We start from the raw sequence: 21,111 nt of genomic DNA on the forward strand, positions 1-21,111 counted from the left end.
TTGAGAATCTTTTATTTTAAGAGAGCTAGTTCTTTTTCAGATTCCTGTAGAAGTAGTTGGAGTGATCTCAAATTTCTGACTGTCACATGTACTGCAATGCTTTTTCTTTTCAACCAGTTATATGAAGTTTCTCTGTTACATTCATAAGTGAGTGTTAAAGAGGCATACTATATATTTGATATCATGGGCCATTTGGTTATTATCTTTAATTACTATATCATCCTATTGGAAAACAGCTATTAAGGGTAGGGAGAATTTAACTTAGAAATGAATTAAATTTGGACTTTACATACAGCACTTCAAGTACTTCATTGCAGCTGATTCTTTGCAGTTTCCTTCTGCATAGATCTGTTGTGAGCTCATTAACTATTCTAATGGGTTTCCTAGTTAACACTTGATTTAGAGCTCTCATTTTGGGTACTATGGCTTAGTGGCCACCTTGGTCTGATAACCCATTTGAAACTGAGATGAAACCTGTGTTGACCAATCCTCTTCTGCAAAAATTTTGTCTGTTCAAGTGCTACTGTCCTACTCAATTCTGCTGGGAAGGTTTACAAGTGAGAGTGTAAGAGTTAAATAAAATTTCTATCTCATCTTTTTGATCAGGTTCCGAACAACTGATTTATTGAAATAACCACAAATTATTATTCACCTTCTTTTGTCAGATAGGTGACATAATTGTGTTTCAAATTTTTCTAAGAACTTCCTCTTAGCCCTGAACCAAAACAATCATTCAGTGCAAAGGCACAAAGACAACTTGGGACATGCAGTTCATCAGAAACTGACTTGCATGGACTTGTATTTACATGCAAATACTTGCCACCACCTTTCCCAGATAATGGGTGTTCTCAGGACTTTGGTTCAGAGAGCACATGGCATGCTGATGGAAGTGCTTTGTGGGATGAGCTTCTACACTTAAAGGGAGTTTTTGAAGCAAAGTAGTACTTTCCACGACAGATACACAAGGTACTATGGATAAAGCTAATAGTGGACCATAGGAGTGAAGGAAATGGCATAGAAAGATTCAAACCAAGACTTTTGTCAGCTAAAATAGGTTGGATCCTCACTAAGAGCAAAATGAAAGTGATTTTTCACCATCCAGTGAACACAGAACTAGGTTCTGTCAGAGATGTCTTGATGCTCTGCAAATGTGGTGTTTCACACAACTGGCAGATGATACAAATGGTCCATAAAAGATGCACACAACACCAAAGATACATCACCTCTTACATCCCAATACATCATTTGTGGCATTGCATTGCATTGACACCAGTCACTCTGTGGGGTATCGCAATACCAAAATCATAGTTTCACCATCATATTTTTGTGGGTCAGTTGTGAAGAAAGCAGTAGAAATTTGTTTGGTGAAGAATTTAATTAACAGAGGTAGCAGTTTTATCCTGGACGAAGTATGGAACTCAACAATTCTTTTAATAAACTCTCAGAGATGTCATTATAGTGCAACAACTAATTTCACACTTACATCCTGCCAAGACTTTATCAGCAAAGCACTGATTCAGTTTATGATCTTTGCCACTGAACAACATCTTTGGCACTTGTACATCTTTGGCCTCATGTGCAGTGGAATAGTCTGCATGTTTAAAAGACCATAGCAAACACTTTAGCTTCAGCCAGTCACCCCACTCAGAAGATGGCTGAAAAATATACAGGGAAAATATTAGGTGAAGGAACAGAGTTTCACTGGTTGCATGCCTGAAATCTAATGGATCATTCATATATGTACATAACTGTGATTAGATTAGAGTAGATTCAGCTTTTTGTTCCGTAGACCCAAAAATGAGATGATCCTCATGGGTGTGGAACATGTATTTAACATGTCTGTCCCTGAAAATAGGACCCAATTCAAATCATTGGCAAACCTGCACCCTCTGCATATCTTAGAAGTTTGTAAAGGGAGTATGTAAACCTCTTATATTCATATCCTAATAGTGGCCTCTTTATGAGGGTTTGGTCCTACTCTATCTTTTCTGTACTTGTATAAAATTTTCTAAAATGGTGAAGTCAATTACTTGCACTAAAAAGGCTGCCTTTATACTCTCAAATATCTGAAACTTCCTTCATAAATACTAATGTTTTTCATTCAGTCTACTTATTACCTAAATGTCTTTCATTTGATTTCAGTACATATCTGGTCAAAGGCAGTCGTCTGTTCACTGCATCTGGTGCACAGTACTACCATTTGTTCAACATTAGTCTCTGTGGCCATACAAAAGCACAGTGTTCTAATAATGTATCCTATCAGACGGAGGGACAAGCAGCACATGTAAGTTTCACATGTCATTCACTTTACTATCTACAAATAACTTTTGCTGATTAGTGTCTGCTTCTACAACAAACAGGTTTTACTAATCATAAATTATGTATAAATAAATCATAGAAAGTAAATAGTTCCTGACTCTTCTGGAATTACACAAAACAGAAGATTTCTGGTGGTGGATGCATTTTGGTCACTACAGGTACTCTGGAAGTTTGTTGACTGACTTACATGACAGTGGAGAAGAACACTGTCTGTAGGTTTGACTAGAAAGCACTTGAATACAAACCATAACTGATCCTCATATGCTGTCATTTCTTTCACTGAAGACAAAACTGTCAATTGTGTGGTGAGTGAAGATAGTAGCATTAGGCAGACAGGTAAGTTTGTGTGCTAGCCAGATCTTGACTGCAGGTAACAACAAAGTCCACTTCACAGTTTAGAAGCCCATTGTCAACAGATACACCAGAAAGATTGCTGTAAACATTGGCTAGTGACAAGTAAGCCCATGGCAGTCCACATTATCTGCTTGAGGTGTTTTGCCACATTATCTGGTACCAGCAGACGTGTCCTTCTGTGCCATACCTAACAAGTTTGCCAGATGTATGCATAATTATACTGACTGAGCTATCAGTATGTCTGGTGGTATTACAAGAATTGGTGTGTGCTGCAGAATTTAGTCCATTGAATAAGTGCAGCAATGGCCTACTCATAGGATTTAGGGTTATTGCATCAAAATAAGACAAAAAATTTCATTTTTACAAAGAATTTTATATTCCTTTATAATTCAACGAGATAGCCACCCTTGACCCCTTAAACTGATATCAAAACTGAAACTGAAAAATAATTAATTTCTTGCATTTGTAGGAACAATGATCCCTGATTAGAACACCATTGGACCTCTCCCTCAACAAAATGTGCATCACTTCCTTGATTCAATACTGCAATATATAAAAATTGGTTCATAAGCTTATAGAGGCTTCAAAAACCACTGACTTTTTTCCGGGAATATTAAACTGAAATTTTAATTTATATCATTATTAAACATAGTCTTTAATGCATATTTAGAAATTTCTTCATGCTGTGAATTTTTCATTGCCTGGCAATATGAATAATGGAAAATATATCACATCTGACACTCTGAATTCAGCTTTGTTATGATTGGGCAATTACAGATTGTAATTGGAGAAAATTATCTCTGATGTTAGTTTTGGTCAAAGATGAAAAATTCATTTCCCTGATATAACTTGAATTCACAGTTTTTCTAAGTCTTCGTCTTAAAGGTGCATCAAATGGAACACCATTAACCTGAGTTTGTATGCTCCTGCACCTATTGTGACAGGTGTGGACACATTCAACACCATTCAGTGACCTGAATGTTGGTAAGATGCTTCACTCTGTGGCCTGTTGGTGTACGAATGAGTCGCTGGCACCTAGGGGGTGACCTAGTGGCAGAACTGGTCCACATAATTTCAAAACTGTGTAGTGCAGTGTGATGATGATCCTGTACATGAATTCCTATCTTCAGCTTGTCTCTCAGAACACCCTCTACAACTCCTTGAAGTATGTCAGTGTCATATTGTTATACTCTATACATAATGTGATTCAAGAAGAGAGAACAAATTTCAGTTCTTGACAACAGGCAAACTATGAAAGACAGAAACAATTGGATATGTCACTGTATGGAACAATGTTCAAAGTTTTGACACAGCTGTACTGTTGTTTGTTGATAGTAATATGGTAACTATACCACAAGAGAAATCGTCTTGTGTGTTGTAATTTGTGCAAAGTCAATCCACTGTTCAAGTGCAATGTGCATTACACTGACAGTTCACCAAGAAACTGCTCCTTCACAAGCAGACTAATGACTGGCATACAAAATTCTCGGAAGTGTTTTGCATACACAATGGGAAGAGCACTGTTCAGTCATGTATGTCTGATGAAAATGTTGAGCACATCCAAGCTGCATTCACATGGGGCCCTCAGAAGTCTACAAGATGGGCAGGCTGGGAACTTCTACTTCCTCAAACGGCTACTTGGATCTGGTGCAGGGTTACACATTGGTGTGGTTCCTGTTGATTCACTCTGTAGGTGGGACTATACTAGACATGGCCTACACCTCAACAAGAAAGGGAAGGGTAAACTGGCTAGGCTGATCGCAGGATATTTAAAGGGGGGAGGAACTACATCTCATGGTGGAAACTCGTTTTTAGTGTAAGATCAGTGTGCAGTGGGAAACTCAGCCAGGCAAGTATTAAAGATGTTAAAAAAGTTCAAGATACTCACAAAAGTAAAGTGAAAAATAATGTTAGAATATTTCATCAAAATATTGGGGGACTGAAGAATAAAATTGATGAGCTTTGTTTAGAAGATATAGAAACTGAGAATGTAATAGATGTACTATGCCTGTCTGAGCATCACATTGTCACTGATATGCAAAAGGTTAGCATCAATGGGTACAAATTAGCTGCACATGTAAATAGAGATAATATGATGAGAGGAGGAGTTGTCATATATGTCAAAAGCTTCCACAGTGTAAAAAATTTAGAAACTAAAAAATTTTGTGTAGAGCAACATATGGAAGCATGTGCCACTGAACTTATTATAACCTTTAATTACCAATAATTGCGTGGATATTGAAACACACTCACTTAGGAACAATAGCTAATTACATGATAACAACTCAGTATCTCTTATTCGACTGCCATGCCGTGACATGCGGCTGGCACTGTTCGTAGCTAGGTGGCGCTCCCGCGCTCAGCCAAGTTGCGGAGCCCCTCTATCGCCGTTTGCACGTACTGTCGTGGCGGCACTGTTAAATGTCGTGGCACTGTCACAACACTTTTCCCCCCTTGGAAAAAAAAAAAAAAAAAAAACACTAACTTCCTTGGAGACATGGACAGTGCGGAGACATCCATGACCTCTTGTGAGGCCCCGAGAAGATCCTGCGGAGAGACATGAGAGTATGGTCGAAAATGTACAGGATGGAAGCTCGTGCGTGGAACGTGCTTCCTGGACGAGATGATGGGTGAAAACTCCGGAGCAGCATCCATAGCTGTCGTGGACCTGGGGGTGTGCTCTAGCGAGATGGGTCCCAGAGAAGGCGGCGTCGTGACTGGGGCTGGTTCCGGCGTACTCAGGAGCGGTAGCGACGTCGGCTGCATCAACACGTACGGTAGATCGGCAGCAGCAACAGGACTGGCTTCTCGGGCTGGTGGAGGCGAAGGAAGAGGCGGTGGCACTGGCGTGGCCACCACTCGTGGACGCATCTGGTCGTAATGGCAAACAACCATGCTGTCGTCTGTACGTATTTCACAAAGCCGGCGGCTGCGAAGAGCCTTGACCACCCCTGGAATCCATTTAGGGCGAGATCGATAGTCTCGTGCCCACACGTCGGGGCCCACCGAGTACTCTCCCGCACTAGGGGACACAGCACCAGGCCTGACAGGGTGAAGCAGGTGCAGTAGAGTGCGTGGTTGGTGGCCATGCAGGAGTTCAGCAGGGCTGCGATTACCCAGAGGTGTGAAGTGATAAGAACTCAGAAATTGCAGCAGAGCGTCATCTGTGGAAAAATCACTAAGGAATTTTTTAATCTGGCTTTTGAAAGTGCGGACAAGGCGCTCGACCTCCCCATTCAATTGCCGATGGAAGGGCGGTGCTGTAACATGATGAATCCCTTGTCCAGTACAAAAATCATGGAAGGCTTGCGAAGAGAACTGAGGGCCATTGTCCGTGACGATCATAGATGGAAGACCTTCTAGCGCAAAGATTTTGGACAAAGCCAGCGTCATTGCCGCAGTGGTGGGCGATAGACATTGAACAATCAACAGTAGCCAATAAGTACCCAGGAAAGGGCCGGCAAAGTCAGCATGCACCCGTTCCCGTGGCTGATCCGGATCAGGCCACGGAGAGGGCATTGTACGAGGTGCAGCCAGTTGTTGAGCACACTGACCACATGCAGCAACCATGTGGGCGATGTCCAAATCAATACCAGGCCAATAAATGCGCCTGTGGGCCAGGGACTTAGTCTGAGAAATACCCCAATGGCCTTCATGCAACAGTTTGAGAACATCTTTGTGAAGAGAGGCTGGCACCATGACTCGTGGAGATGCGCCATCCGTGGCCAGAAGAACAACACCATCACAGACAGACAGACAAAAGAGCAAGGCATGGTAGTTGCGAAGGGGATCCGATGCCCGGCCCTTGGTCCTGTCCGGCCAACCCTGTTGAACAAAACCGATCACCTGACGCAGGACCAGGTCCCGCGCAGTAGCCGACATGACCTGCGAACCTGTAAGGGGAAAACCCTCGACCGCACGACGTTCTTCCTCATCACGATCGAAAACCGGGTCGGGGCCCATCGGCAATCGCGATAATGCGTCAGTGTTGGTATGCTGGCCCATGGGGCAATAGTGAATCTCATAGTGAAAGCGAGACAAGTATAAGGCCCAATGTTACAGGCGTTGAGCTGCCTTATCCGGAAGCGACGCCAATGGGCTGAACAGAGAGACCAGCGGCCTGTGGTCGGTGATGAGGTGAAACTTAGAACCATACAAAAAGCGCTGAACTTTTTTAGAGCATAAATGATAGCGAGCGCCTCCTTTTCGATTTGAGAGTAACGCCGTTGCGCATTGTTGAGGGTCTTGGAAGCATAGGCGATGAGTCGTTCCGACCCATCCTCATACCGATGGGCAAGAACAGCCCATAGGCCATACTGTGACACGTCAGGCGCCAGAACTAAGTGCTGACCCGGACGGAATGTGGCAAGACAAGGCGACGACTGCAAATGAGCCTTCAGGCGGACAAAAGCCTGCTCACACTCGTCGGACCAACAGAAAGGGATGTTTTTGTGTAACAGCTGATGCAGAGGATGAGCTACCGCTGCCGCGGATGGAATGAATTTGTGATAATAAGCAATCTTGCCTAGAAACGCCTGAAGTTCTTTGAACGTAGGTGGCCGGGGTAGAGCGTTAATGGCCACAACGTGCTGACATATAGGACGTATACCCTCACGTGACAAGTGGAAACCAAGATACACAATGGATCGTTGGAAGAACTGTGGCTTGTCCAGATTGCACCTCAACCCAGCTGAATGCAAAACCTGAAACAGTGAATGCAAATTGTGAAGGTGCTCCTCAGTGGAGGCCCACATGACAACAATGTCATCCAGATAGTTTATGCAGCCCGGAACGGAAGCCATGAGCTGTTCCAAAAACCGTTGAAGAATGGCCGACACGCTAGCGGCACCAAATGATAACCGCTGGTACTGATACAACCCACAAGGAGTGTTGATGACGAGAAATTCCTTGGAAGAAGCATCCAACGGCAACTGATGGTACGCCTCCGATAAGTCAAGTTTGGAAAAGAACTGGCCCCCGGCGAGCTTGGTAAATAACTCCTCAGAACGGGGAAGAGGATAAGTGTCAATGAGGCTCTGAGCATTGACAGTGGCTTTAAAATCACCACACAATCGCAGACTCCCGTTTGGTTTAGAAACCACCACGATTGGCGATGCCCATTCGCTGGAGGTAACAGGAAGGAGAATCCCTGAAGCTGTTAACCTGTCTATCTCAGCCTTGACAGGTGCATGCAACGCTACCAGAATAGGGGGTGCCTGGAAAAACTTAGGGCGAGCTGTAGGTTTAAGAGTAATGTGGGCTTCAAACTCCTTGGCACGACCCAGACCAGCAGAGAACACAGACGAAAATTCAGAACACAATCCCTCCAGCTGTTGATACGGAATATCCTCAGATATGAGGTGCACATCATCATCAATGGAGAACCCAAACAACTGGAAATCATCATAACTGAACAGGTTTTCAGCGCTCGCATGATCCACCACATAAAACGTGAGGGGTCTAACAACAGACTTGTAGGCATTGGAAGCATCAAATTGGCCAATGACAGGAATTTTCTGTTTATTATAAGTTCTCAGATTTTGCGTAACAGGAGGCAAGGGAGGGGAGCCCAACTCCAAATACGTGCGAGAATTCATGAGAGTTACTGCAGAGCCAGTGTCCCCTTGCATGCAAATGTCTTTATTCAGAACACAAACAGTAACAAACAACTTATTTGTTTGAGAAAGCACACAGTTAACGTCCATGTCCGATGCCTCGTCCTCATCCACAGGAACTTTAGGGGACTGACACACAGAAGCAATGTGGCCTTTTTCCCTACATGAATTACACGTGGCCCAACGTTTTGGACACACGGCCCTGTCATGTTGTACAAAACAACGTGGACAAGAAGGAAGTGCGGAACGAACCTGCTTCTGTGGTTGCTGTTTTCGCTGCGAGCATTGTGGCCCAATGCGACGCTGTTTACGAGAGTGAACCGCCGCCAAATCTTCGTTCTCCTGTGAAACAGGCAAATTGTCCGTGTCGAAAGTTGACTGTACAGCGCCTACATCACACCACGCGTCTATTTCCGTGCCAGCAGCGTGAGACACTTCAAAGGATTGAGCGATGCTTAGAACTTCCGACAACGACGGGTTTGGCAGTTGTAGGGCACGTTGCCGAACTTCTTTATCAGGAGCAAGCCATAGAATAGCATCCCTAACCATTGAATCAGCATAAGACTCATGATGAGTGTCCGTGAGAAACTGAAATTTCCTACTCAGACTGTGTAGTTCCGCCATCCAAGGCCGGTAAGATTGATGGGGCTGTCTACGACACCGGAAGAATGCTACACAGATGGCAACGATGTGGGTGTCTTTTTGGTAATAGTTAGACAATAAGTCACACATTTCTTGGAAGGACAGAGAGGCAGGTTCCCGCAGATGGTCTAACTGAGATAGCAGCTGATAGATCCGTGGGAAAATCCAAGATAGAAATAACAACTTACACATAGGAGCGTCGACAACGCCGAGAGCCAAGAAGTGTTGCCGCAAACGCTTCTCATACGCCTCTCAGTCTTCAGCGGCCTCATCGTAAGGAGGGAATGGAGGCGGAGAAGAGCAAGACAGACGATGAGTAAGCGATGTCAACAACGCCTGAATAGCAGCCGTCAACTGTGTTTGTTGTTCCTGAATAGCAGCCGTCAGCTGTGTTTGTTGTTCAATGAGCGCTTGCATAAGCTGTTCCATGTCTGCCCCATCACGAACACACAAATCCACAACCCAGTGAAAATATCCCATCCTCATCACCAAAAAGTGTTATAACCTTTAATCACCAATAATTGCGTGGATATTCAAACACACTCACTTAGGAACAGTAGCTCGTTACATGACAACAACTCAGTATCTCTTATTCGACTGCCGTGCCGTGACATGCGGCCGGCGCCATTCGTAGCTAGGTGGTGCTCCTGCGCTCAGCCGAGTTGCGGAGCGCCTCTATCGCCATTTGCACGTACTGTCGTGGCGGCACTGTTATATGTCGTGGCACTGTCACAACAGAACTAAAACTAAACGATGGCACTTTCATAATTGTAACAGTATATAGGGCCCCCTCAGGGAATTTCCAGCTATTTCTAGAAAACTTGGATGCTTTGTTGCGCTATCTGTCAGACAGGGCGAGGCAAATTATCATTTGTGGGGATTTCGATGTTGATTCCCTGAAGGAGTGTAATAGGATGAATGACCTTGTAGTATTACTCAGTTCTTTCAATTTGAGCTCCATCATTGATTTTCCTACTCGGATAACAAAGAACAGCAGGACATTGGTAGATAACTTTTTTATGCACCAAGATAAGTTTAAGGACGTAAATGCTTATCCTGTTGCGAATGGTCTTTCAGATCATGGTGCACAGCTAGTTACAGTACATGACATAGCTCCATGCAGTATACCAAATCAGAATTTCAAAGCAGTGCATTCAATTAACAATATAAATATTGCAAACTTTAGGGAAAGCCTCCAGCAGCTAGACTGGGATGAAGTGTATAAGGAACCCGATGCAAACTTGAAATATAACTTATTTCACGATACATTTTTAAGCGTATTTGAAAATTGTTTTCCCAAGAAAATAGTTAAACATAATTCCAAGAAAACATACAAAAAACCTTGGCTAACTAAAGGAATAAGAATTCTTGCAACCGTAAAAGAGAACTGTATCTAACAGCAAGAGGGAATATTGACCCCGAAATTGTTCAATATTATAAAAACTATTGTGCGGTACTAAGAAAAGTTATTAAAAAGTCCAGAAGCATGTGTATCATGTCTGAGATCAGTAACTCTGATAATAAAATTAAAGCAATTTGGAATATTATTGAAAGGGAAACAGGGCAACCAAGAGCACAGGAAGACTTTGGTGCCATAAAACTGAATGACAAGTGTACTAACAAACAATCACAAATTGAAAATATTTTCAATAATCATTTTTTAAATGTTGTGGAGAAAATAGGATCTAGATCTTCACTAGAAGAGGCAAGGCTACTAATAGAAGAGGCCATACCTGTGCAGTTTGAAACAACTGTATTTCCACCAACCTCTCCCTCTGAAATCAGTAAAATAATAAACTCACTGAAAAGTAAAAGCTCTTACGGAATTGATGGCATTTCCAGCAAGGTACTGAAAGCTTGTTCCCCACAGATAAGTAGGATTCTCAGCCACGTATGTAATAGCTCTTTGGAGCAGGGTGTTTTCCCCGATAGACTGAAATATGCCATTGTAAAACCATTGCATGAAAAGGGGGATACATCGGATGTCAACAACCACCACCCAATCTCTCTTCTGACAGCTCTATCAAAAATTTTTGAGAAAGTAATGTATTCAAGAGTTGCCTCCCATATTTGTAAAAATAAAGTACTAACAAAATGTCAGTTTGGTTTTCAGAAATGCTTTTCAACAGAAAATGCTATATACGCTTTCACTGATCAAATATTAAATGCTCTGAATAACCGGACATCACCCATTGGTATTTTTTGTGATCTCTCAAAGGCCTTTGATTGTGTAAATCATGGACTTCTTTTAGATAAGCTAAATCATTATGGTTTGAGAGGGGCAGTGCACAAATGGTTTAATTCATACTTAGCTGTAAGAATGCAGAAAGTTGAAATAAGTGGTTCATGTAATGTTAAAACAACAGCTGATTCCTCAAACTGGGGGCTAATCAGGTACGGGGTCCCACAGGGTTCGGTCTTAGGTCCTTTACTGTTCTTGATATACGTTAATGACTTACCATTCCACATTGATGAAGATGCAAAGTTAGTTCTTTTTGCTGATGATACAAGTATAGTAATAACATCCAAAAACCAAGAACTAAATGATGTAATTGTAAATTATGTTTTTCACAAAATTATTAAGTGGTTCTCAGCAAGCGGACTCTCTTCAAATTTTGATAAAACATGGTATATACAATTCCGTACAGTAAATGGCACAACTCCAGTAATAAATATAGACTTTGAACAGAAGTCTGTAGCTAAGGTAGAATTTTCAAAATTTTTAGGTGTGTCCATTGATGAGAGGTTAAACTGGAAGCAACACATTGATGGTCTGCTGAAACGTCTCGAGTTCAGCTACGTATGCCATTAGGGTTATTGCAAATTTTAGTGCTAAGAATCTCACTAAATTAGCTTACTATGCCTACTTTCATTCACTGCTTTCATATGGCATCATATTCTGGGATAATTCATCGTTGAGTAGAAAAGTATTCATTGCTCAAAAACGTGTAATCAGAATAATTGCTGGTGCCCACCCACGGTCATCCTGCAGACATCTATTTAAGGATCTAGGGATCCTCACAGTAACCTCACAGTATATATATATTCACTTATGAAATTTGTTGTTAGTAATCCAACCCAGTTCAAAGGAAATAGCAGTGTGCATAGCTATAACACCAGGAGAAAGGATGATCTTCACTATGCAGGGTTAAATCTGACTTTGGCACAGAAAGGGGTAAATTATGCTGCCACAAAAGTCTTTGGTCACCTACCAAACAGCATAAAAAGCCTGACAGATAGCCAACCAACATTTAAAAATAAATTAAAAGAATTTCTAGATGACAACTCCTTCTACTCATTGGCTGAATTTTTAGATATAAATTAAGGGAGGGGAAAAAAATCCAACTTAAACATTAGTGTCATGCAATATTTTGTGTAATGTAATATCTTGTACAGACATCTTTTATTAACCTGACACGTTCCACATCATTACGAAGTGTCGTATTCATAATCTATCGAACAAGTATTAATCTAATCTAATCTAATCTAAGTGTGGCATCTTCTGAAGTGACACCTGCATATGAAGCATTATAAGTTACAGTTACTGCATCAATTGCATCCCATTGAGAATCACAGAATATATAAATTTTGCATTTCAGTTCTGCAGGATATGGCAGAGGACACTGTTTTAGAACAACTCACTTTCTGAATGAATTGGCATTTCACCTCTTGGGTGAAGTAAACCATCATAAGAATTCGGGGCCACGAAATCCTGGTATCATCTTTGAATATGAAAGAGACTTTCCTGACAGGAATGTCATAATTTGACATGCTGCAGTGTTGGTTGTTTCCAGATTTACAAAGGTTGCAGTGATTTCATTTTTATGCATGATGGCACCCTGCCTCACTTTCACCTTGAGGTGTAGCATTGTCTTAATAACATCATCCTGCAATGTTGGATTGAAAGACATGGACAACAAGATCTTGTTCACTGCTTTTTGCTTCCCAGGTCACCAGATGTCACACTTTGTGATTTTCTTCCATCTCACCTATGACACCTACTCTTCAAGAGCTAAGAAAACGAACTGTTGACTCTGTTGATTCAGTAAACAGGAAGCGGTTGATTTATGTGTGGAATAAATTGTACTATATTTTGATGTTTCTCAAGCAATGCATGGTGCTCATTTTGAGTGTATGGTGAGGTCCATGCAAACATAAAACTTTGAAGCTTCCTCTATGCAGTGATATGCACAATATGTTTCTATCTTTCATAACTTGTCAGTAATAAACAACTGAAATCGGTTCTTTCTTTTTGAACCACCTTGTATTATTAAGTATTGCAAGGAAAAATTTTCTGGATGATTCTAGGTTCTACATAGAGTATAATAAACAATGTGTCTGAAAATGATGACCAGCCGACAACATTTAACTTATTGACAGCATATTAGTAACTGATCACAAATGCGTTTAGCATTTAAGAGACATAAATAAACATCCATCACAAGCTTTAATGGCAATCTTCAACATGAACAACGAAAAGACATACATATTAACCATGATTAGCAAAAAGAAAAACAAAGTGTCATTTTGTATAACATCTTTTTCATAGTGCCCTCACATGGACACCATTATTTATAAATGGTTTTAACTAAATGATAGCATCTTCAGATAGCTTTATTAATTCAATCCTTAATTGCAATAATCTGAATAAAGGGTATGTATAGCTATGCATACACATGTGCAAGTGTAACTTAAATTCAGAATGTGGCATGAAATTATACTAATATTTCTAAAAATTTCCACAGATAGAAAAGATGACCAAAATGAATCCAAACCTCTAGCATACGGGGAACAGTGTACCACTGAGTGACGATTACAATTTTTGAGAGATACTGTATATGTAGGCTCAGCAGAACCCTCTATTCTGTGACTGGAAAGATCAGTGTAATGCCAAATCATTGATGAAGATTTGCCAAACAGTGTGGAAACATATGCCTTTTCAGTGCTAATGATAATGCCGAATACCAGAACTCAGTAAATCACATTTATTATTTCCAATTAGAAAGCTATAACCTAGCAATACCTCACTGCAGAACACATAATAAATGTGATGGTGTTGAAATTTACTTGAAAAAAAGTAAGCTTATAACAACTACAGAAGAAGTACTGTGGGAGAACAAATTTTGTTTTGGCAAAAAGTTGAAAACTGCACTGCTCAAATTCATATTTTGCTCTTTTCCTTTCTTTGTTATATGTGTATATATAGATTACTATGTGAAATTTTGATGTTTTCCTGAAGTCACATGATGGGGTTTTGAGTAAATTAACATCAGGTCATAGAAGTGTAAATCTCTTCATACTCAGAAATCTGAACATCAACACTATCATAAAATGAATTGGTTTACAATATCAGTTTACAGATAGTGTCCTATCTTATGATGAGGCAGAAGATCTATTTGAACTAACACACACTAGAATAGTTAACAATGCATGCAATAGTTCAGTAGATAATGTTGTAACAAATTATGACCACATCATCTCAGTAGACATTATAAATGATCATCTCTCAGATCATTTAGGTCATATTTTAATGCTAAAATGTAATACTAAATGCAAACCATGACAAATGTATGAGAACAATATTACCATACTAAGAAATAGTATAAGTCAGAACTCTAGGGAATTACTAATTACTACAACTGGAATCAAGAGAATTAGTTCATAATTTTTTGTTACAGGTGAAATCATTAATCTGTCGAACAACAATTGTTCCCAGTCAGTGGGCTGAAGAAGACCTTGTTTTGTCTACACAATCAGTGACACTGGGTGATGAACTTGTTGGTGTTACTAGAAGTAACACATTTATGAATGTGGATTTTATTTATGAGTTTTCTGATGTTGGTTTTCAGGATGGGCTGCATTTTTATTATTCAACACCACTGTAAGTAATGACTGGATGATATTGCTTTGAACAACCAAATATTTTATTTGATGTACAGTAAATGACAAAACTTTAAAACAATTTTCAGTGCTACTCGCTCTTGCCCCCAAGGACGGAAGACAGTAATTACCTTACTGTGTGCACCAGATGAGAAAGGAAGTGGAACAATAACTTTACCAAAGAAATGTCCTGATGGAACATGTGATGGCTGTAATTTCAGTTTCTTGTGGTCAAGTGCTGCAGCTTGCCCAGTGTGCACAGAAAAAGATTATAGGTAATGTTTATATCTGTATTTTATTCCTAAAAGTTTAAATATTTGAACCTGTTTGGGTTATGCACATAATAAATTCCACTTTCACATTTACAGAGCACAGAAGTCATAACCTGATCAAAAAGGAATGTCCACTTTTCATTGTAGCCCCAGTTTGTATACTGAATGTTTTTCATTAGAAGTATAATACATCATTGCTGATAGAACATAATCATTTTTTTTTATCCCCGTACACATTTGAAGGATGTTTGATGTTTTCCACTTGAAACTGCTTACTTTTTAAAGGTTCCTGTAATAAACAGTACCCATGGAAGTGTATCTACATCTCAAAATAAGAATGAGATTGAGTACATCTACATCTACATTTATACTCTGCAAGCCACCTAATGGTGTGTGGCAGAGGGCACTTTACGTGCCATTGTCATTACCTCCCTTTCCTGTTCCAGTCGCGTATGGTTTGCAGGAAGAACGACTGCCGGAAAGTCTCCGTGCGCTCTCGAATCTCTCTAATTTTACATGCGTGATCTCCTCGGGAGGTATAAGTAGGGGGAAGCAATATATTAGATACCTCATCCAGAAACGCACCCTCTCGAAACCTGGACAGCAAACTACATTGCAATGCAGAGCACCTCTCTTGCAGAGTCTGCCACTTGAGTTTGCTGAACGTCCCCGTAATGCTATCACGGTTACCAAATAACCCTGTGACGAAACGCACCACTCTTCTTTGGATCTTCTGTATCTCCTCTGTCAACCCGACCTGGTATGGATCCCACACTGATGAGCAATACTCAAGTATAGGTCGAATGAGTGTTTTGTAAGCCACCTCCTTTGTTGATGGACTACATTTTCTAAGGACTCTCCCAATGAATGTCAACCTGGCACCCACCTTACCAACAATTAATTTTATATGATCATTCAACTTCAAATCGTTCCACATGCATACTCCCAGATATTTTACAGAAGTAACTGCAACCAGTGTTTGTTCCGCTATCATATGATCATACAATAAAGGATCCTTCTTTCTATGTATTTGCAATACATTACATTTGTCTATGTTAAGGGTCAGTTGCCACTCCATGCTCCAAGTGCCTATCTGCTGCAGATCTTCCTGCATTTCGCTGCAATTTTCTAATGCTGCAACACGTAAGACATTCAGAAAGAGATTTTGTAATGTTTCTCTACTGGAAGTTTCAATTCTGAATAATTGTGAATACTGATGAAGCTGTGTGTCCTCCTCCAACAAAATGATACTACTACATTTGATGCAGATATATTTCATAAACAAAATCTAAATTTGTATAGCAATATTGGCTGATTTCTGTGTGGTTAAAAATTGCCTAGGGGAAGCTATACCATCAAAACAATGTACAGCAGCTTTGCCCACAAGGACAGTAATTTTGAATACTTGTGGTGGAGGCATTCTTTGAGCCTTCAGTGTATATTCTGTTTACTGTGCTTTCTAAAATATTGTGACTTTCACAAGTAATGCTTTCCCACATGCATGCTGTTTTGTGTTACTTCCTATTGCACTATATATTATTCCTGTATGTCATCAGTGTAGAACTGAGATTATAATTTTTGCAATCTTCTGATTTAGTAGACGTACCTGATACAATGGCTTAGTGTGGAGTATTTTCCACAAGTAATGGTGGAGTCTGTGGATACACAAGTTTAGTCATGAGAATAGGTACTTCAGTAAGGATCTCTATCAGATCGTACTGAATGCACTCTAAATGCACTCTTCAATCAACTGAAGCAAGATATACAAAGATTATTCATCAATCCCAAGTATGCCTCTAATCAAGTTATTTGATCTATTGAGGTAGCTGTAAACATGTATGAGTATTGCGTTTTGATGACCAGCAAATGTCATTGTAAGGTTAAGGATTGCTGTTGAAATATTCCTCAACAATTCCTGTAATTCACAGGTACCTGTTATGAGAATCTGTAGCTTAAAATCAAAACCAGCTCCAAAAAATTAGTTTGTCACTGCTGAAACTGTCTTCTTCCAGATTTTTGGGTATTTTTCACTTTATAAAAAGATCTCTGCATCTCTGAGCTTATTTGATACTCAGGGTTTTGTGCCTGTTTAATTGTAACAATTTTTGATGAGATGAGGTTCAGCAATATGCACTGACAAATGGTAGGCCAGGTACGGTACAAATATGGTTAAGTCGATGTTAAAAGACTTTGGGGAAAAGTAGAAAGATGTACCCTCACTCTCACAGCAGTGTTACAAAGTTAGTTATTTTCTCAATAAAAAGGAAAAACATAGTGACCTAATGATGAATGTCTCTACAATCCTACATAAACTGATAAATTATTATTTTTATAAATTTATGTTTAGCCCATTTTGCAACTGAATGGTTGAGTTGGCTGCTTTTGCAACTGCATTGACAGCTGTGATGTAAATGCAGCTGGTTGCAAAACCAGTCAAAAAAGTAATTCAATTGCATATCTGGCTATGTTGGGAAGTACAGTAGATGAGAGTAGTATTTAAAAATAATGCAAAATGGAGAAGTTTAAATGAATATAATGCTGAAGTGTCATCTTGTTTTAAATCCTTAAAGAGGTTTAAACCTTTACATAAAAATATGAAACTTGAAATATTACAAGGTACAGTAATAATCTAGTCAGTCTTAATCATTCAATTCAGACTTAATGTTTGGGGAATCATCCTCATCCAAAAGCTCAAAGTCAACCTCTTCAGCCTCACTGTTTTGATTTTTGCCCGTTTCCATGAGATCCTACTGCTCAAAAGCTTCAGTGTAGGTAACTTTTCCCTCTTTAGTCATGTCTCTTCCTAGTGAAGTGCTAGGAGCAGCTTGACATCCACAATTTTACCTTTTTTCAATGGGACCCCTTTTGGAACCTCATAAAGAAGAGTTTCTTATGAAATATTTTCCTCTTTGGAAAGAGATTTCAGCCTTACTTTTCTTTTTTAACTGGATGTCCCAAGAGCCAGAAACTCTGATGACATCATCGGCAAGTTTCTTCAAGCTTCTCACTTTGCAGTTATCTGTTCCCAAGGGCACTACTGTGGCAAATTTCTCCATTGTGCTGGGATAGACTGTAGGATTTTCAATTACACTCACTCGGGAAAATTTTCTCTCCATGTTTCCGAAAACTCTATTGTGGGGGTATAAACGAATGACCAATGATTGGAAACCACACTTCAATGCTTTCTACATGTACTGGAGCATCATACAGGGACCAATATATCAATGTCCCAATCATTGTCATATTCTTATTTTGCCCACCATATTTGTCTGAAAAGAGCGTAATTTTGGTGACACCATCAAAATCAATGTGAAGCAGCTGATGACAAAGTGATGAAGCTATCTGGTTCAACCCCCTCACAAACTCATTCTCCAGCCAAATGTACAAGGTCACATTTTCTTTCATCTGAGTGCTTGTAGAGTAGCCTTGCCAAACTGTGCAGTTATATCAGTACACCTGTCTTGAATAATGTCCAACCTGATTTGGGATATTTGGAAGAACTAAATTCTTCTGGCAGTCATAACTTAAAATAACTTGACCATTGACGTCTTCCTTCAGTCTTTCATAAAAGACATCACCCTGAATTTTGTGAGCTGTGAGCTGATGTTACAAATTTTTCTTTTCAATTGATCAATCTTTCAAGGAAATCCTTTTTTGTAGGAACGAGCATGTGGAGCATGTGTAAACATAAGGCACTCTGAAGCCAATATTAAAATTATTGCAGAATGTTGTCTGGTAGTAGTCATATGTTATGTCCAGATAACAATATTTGTGATAGAACATTTCACACATTACTTTCATATTTAACTCACTGGTCAAATATTGGTGATGAAATTTTTTCCTCTAGAATAATGACTTTTGATAGGCTTGAATTGTTCACTGTACCTGACAACTGCAGTTTTCCTATCTGTCAATTGTTTCATCTGTCACATCCCATTCTTTCACCAGTTGCAAGTGAGAAAGCGTTCATCATACTCTGACAGATTTTCTTGAGTTTCGTTTTTTCTTTACCTGTAAAATCCCCATGAAAGTCACTCCATCTCGTCTTTTTGGGAGTACAAAGTTTGTAATTAGTTGCTTTCTTAACACTTTGTCTCCTCTAAGTTTTCTCGATGCTTTTTTTCGAGGACATGAAATAGTGACATGCTATCAAATGTAGTTGCTCTGCCAGTCTGGGTTACTTTCTTCATAAGACATTTCATGGGTCCACCATACATCCTGCATAGTGAGTTCCTTATGTTTCAGCATTCCAGCAAGATGTTTACATTTTGACATCTATGGAAACATTTTCAGTTAGTACCTAAAGATAGATGGGAAGTAAAGCAATTGAAACCCAACAGATACTAGTTGTATGTCAAAGCAGAGCAATAAAAGCAGGAACATACAAAATTCTCTCCAATACTGTCAATGTAAACATTTTAGTCACAGACTGCTCAAAACCACGACTTTTGTAAAGTGTAACATGTGACAAGGTGACATGGCCAGTTTTGCATCCATACTCAATGTTGACAGCCGCGATTCTTTAAGACTGGCCTCTTTTGCCACTGATTAGGATTTGGCTGGTTTTGCAACCCAACACATTGAAAACATGATAATCAATTGAAACCCTCAGCTGCTGACAGGTGTAGGTGATATACCTTGATGGGGACAACTCAAAATGTGTGCCCCGACCGCGACTCGAACCCGGGATCTCCTGCTTACATGGCAGACACTCTATCCATCTGAGCCACTGAGGACACAGATGAATAACACGACTGCAGGGACTTATCCCTTGCACGCTTCCTGTGAGATCCAACTGTCCATAATCTACATATGTAATGTTCCTAACAAATATTTGGCACGAGTAATGAGTGGATGGGCAAATATCTGTTGGGAATATTACATATGTAGATTGTGGACAGTTGGGAATGTGGGTCATCAGTGGTATCTGTTCTCAAAAGAACAGTTACTATCTTCATATACATTGAAAACATGGCTGCCTTTGCACCAGTGTATGATTTTCCCTCCTCATTTTAAATGTCTTAGAGTCATTTTTGCAGTCTGGTTGATACAGTAAAAAAATAGCTGACGGCTCAAACTCAATTCTTGTTTTTTGGTCATATAGCCACCTTTGCACTTGGGTTGCTCAAATATTTATCGTAATACTGCCGCACTTTCTATTGCATTATGCTATTTTCATAATTATACTTGCCCTTTGGCTACTTGTGTATTATAATTATTGCTTTTATTATTAGCATTACTTGCAACTGCCATCTATTTTTCAGCAATTTTCCATCTCATTACATGCCTTTATCCTCTAATAACTGATCGAGGTGGTGCAGTGGTTAGCACATTGGACTCGCATTCGGGAGGATGACGGTTCAATCCCGTCTCCAGCCATCCTGATTTAGGTTTTCCGTGATTTCCCTAAATCGTTTCAGGCAAATGCTGGGATGGTTCCTTTGAAAGGGCACGGCCAATGTCCTTCCCCATCCTTCCCTAACCCAAGCTTGTGCTTCGTCTCTAATGACCTCGTTGTCGATGGGACGTTACACAACACTAACCTAAACTAACCTTATCCTCTGATCCCACATTGCTGCTGTCCCTAATTTGTCTGATCTCTTTTATCTTTTCCAGCTTTGGTTCCTCAGGCACTTCTCTTCCTAGCTTGTAAGTTATGGGGAGGACATAGGGTTGGAGATGGGAATTGGAGAATGAATTGAATGATGATTTAGTTTAAGGCACTAGATTCAACCTGATGTATCTTTATTTCAGGGATAATATCTTCATGAAAGTAGATGAGATGGATTAACCACTCATTAAAATGGCATCAGTTATCGTAGAGATGTGACGGTTTCTTCTCTCTTTTTCTTTATTCTTTTTATATTTTCCCTTCTTGGAATGGCTGATAACAGCCCCTATTACACTTATTACAAAACAAATGACAATGAGATAACATATATTGGAATTTATATTTAATATGCTACAAGAGTATCTAAATTTATTTGTTATAGTACAATTTACAATTTTAAGGGTGATAGTCATAATAA

The 21,111-nt window shown here is 39.9% G+C and overlaps 1 protein-coding gene across 1 annotated transcript in view; it reads left to right on the plus strand.

Annotated features, from left to right (window-relative positions):
* The window catches only part of LOC126470569 (endosome/lysosome-associated apoptosis and autophagy regulator family member 2-like), a 221,996-nt gene that overhangs the window by 176,389 nt on the left and 24,496 nt on the right, over positions 1-21,111 (plus strand). The window contains exons 11-13 of the mRNA XM_050098515.1: positions 2,143-2,284; positions 14,609-14,811; positions 14,900-15,085. Of these exons, the coding sequence (XP_049954472.1) occupies positions 2,143-2,284; positions 14,609-14,811; positions 14,900-15,085 (531 nt within the window). The remainder of the gene's footprint in view (positions 1-2,142; positions 2,285-14,608; positions 14,812-14,899; positions 15,086-21,111) is intronic.

The sequence above is a fragment of the Schistocerca serialis genome, chromosome 3 (assembly GCF_023864345.2).
Source record: "Schistocerca serialis cubense isolate TAMUIC-IGC-003099 chromosome 3, iqSchSeri2.2, whole genome shotgun sequence".
NCBI classification, from domain to species: domain Eukaryota; kingdom Metazoa; phylum Arthropoda; class Insecta; order Orthoptera; family Acrididae; genus Schistocerca; species Schistocerca serialis.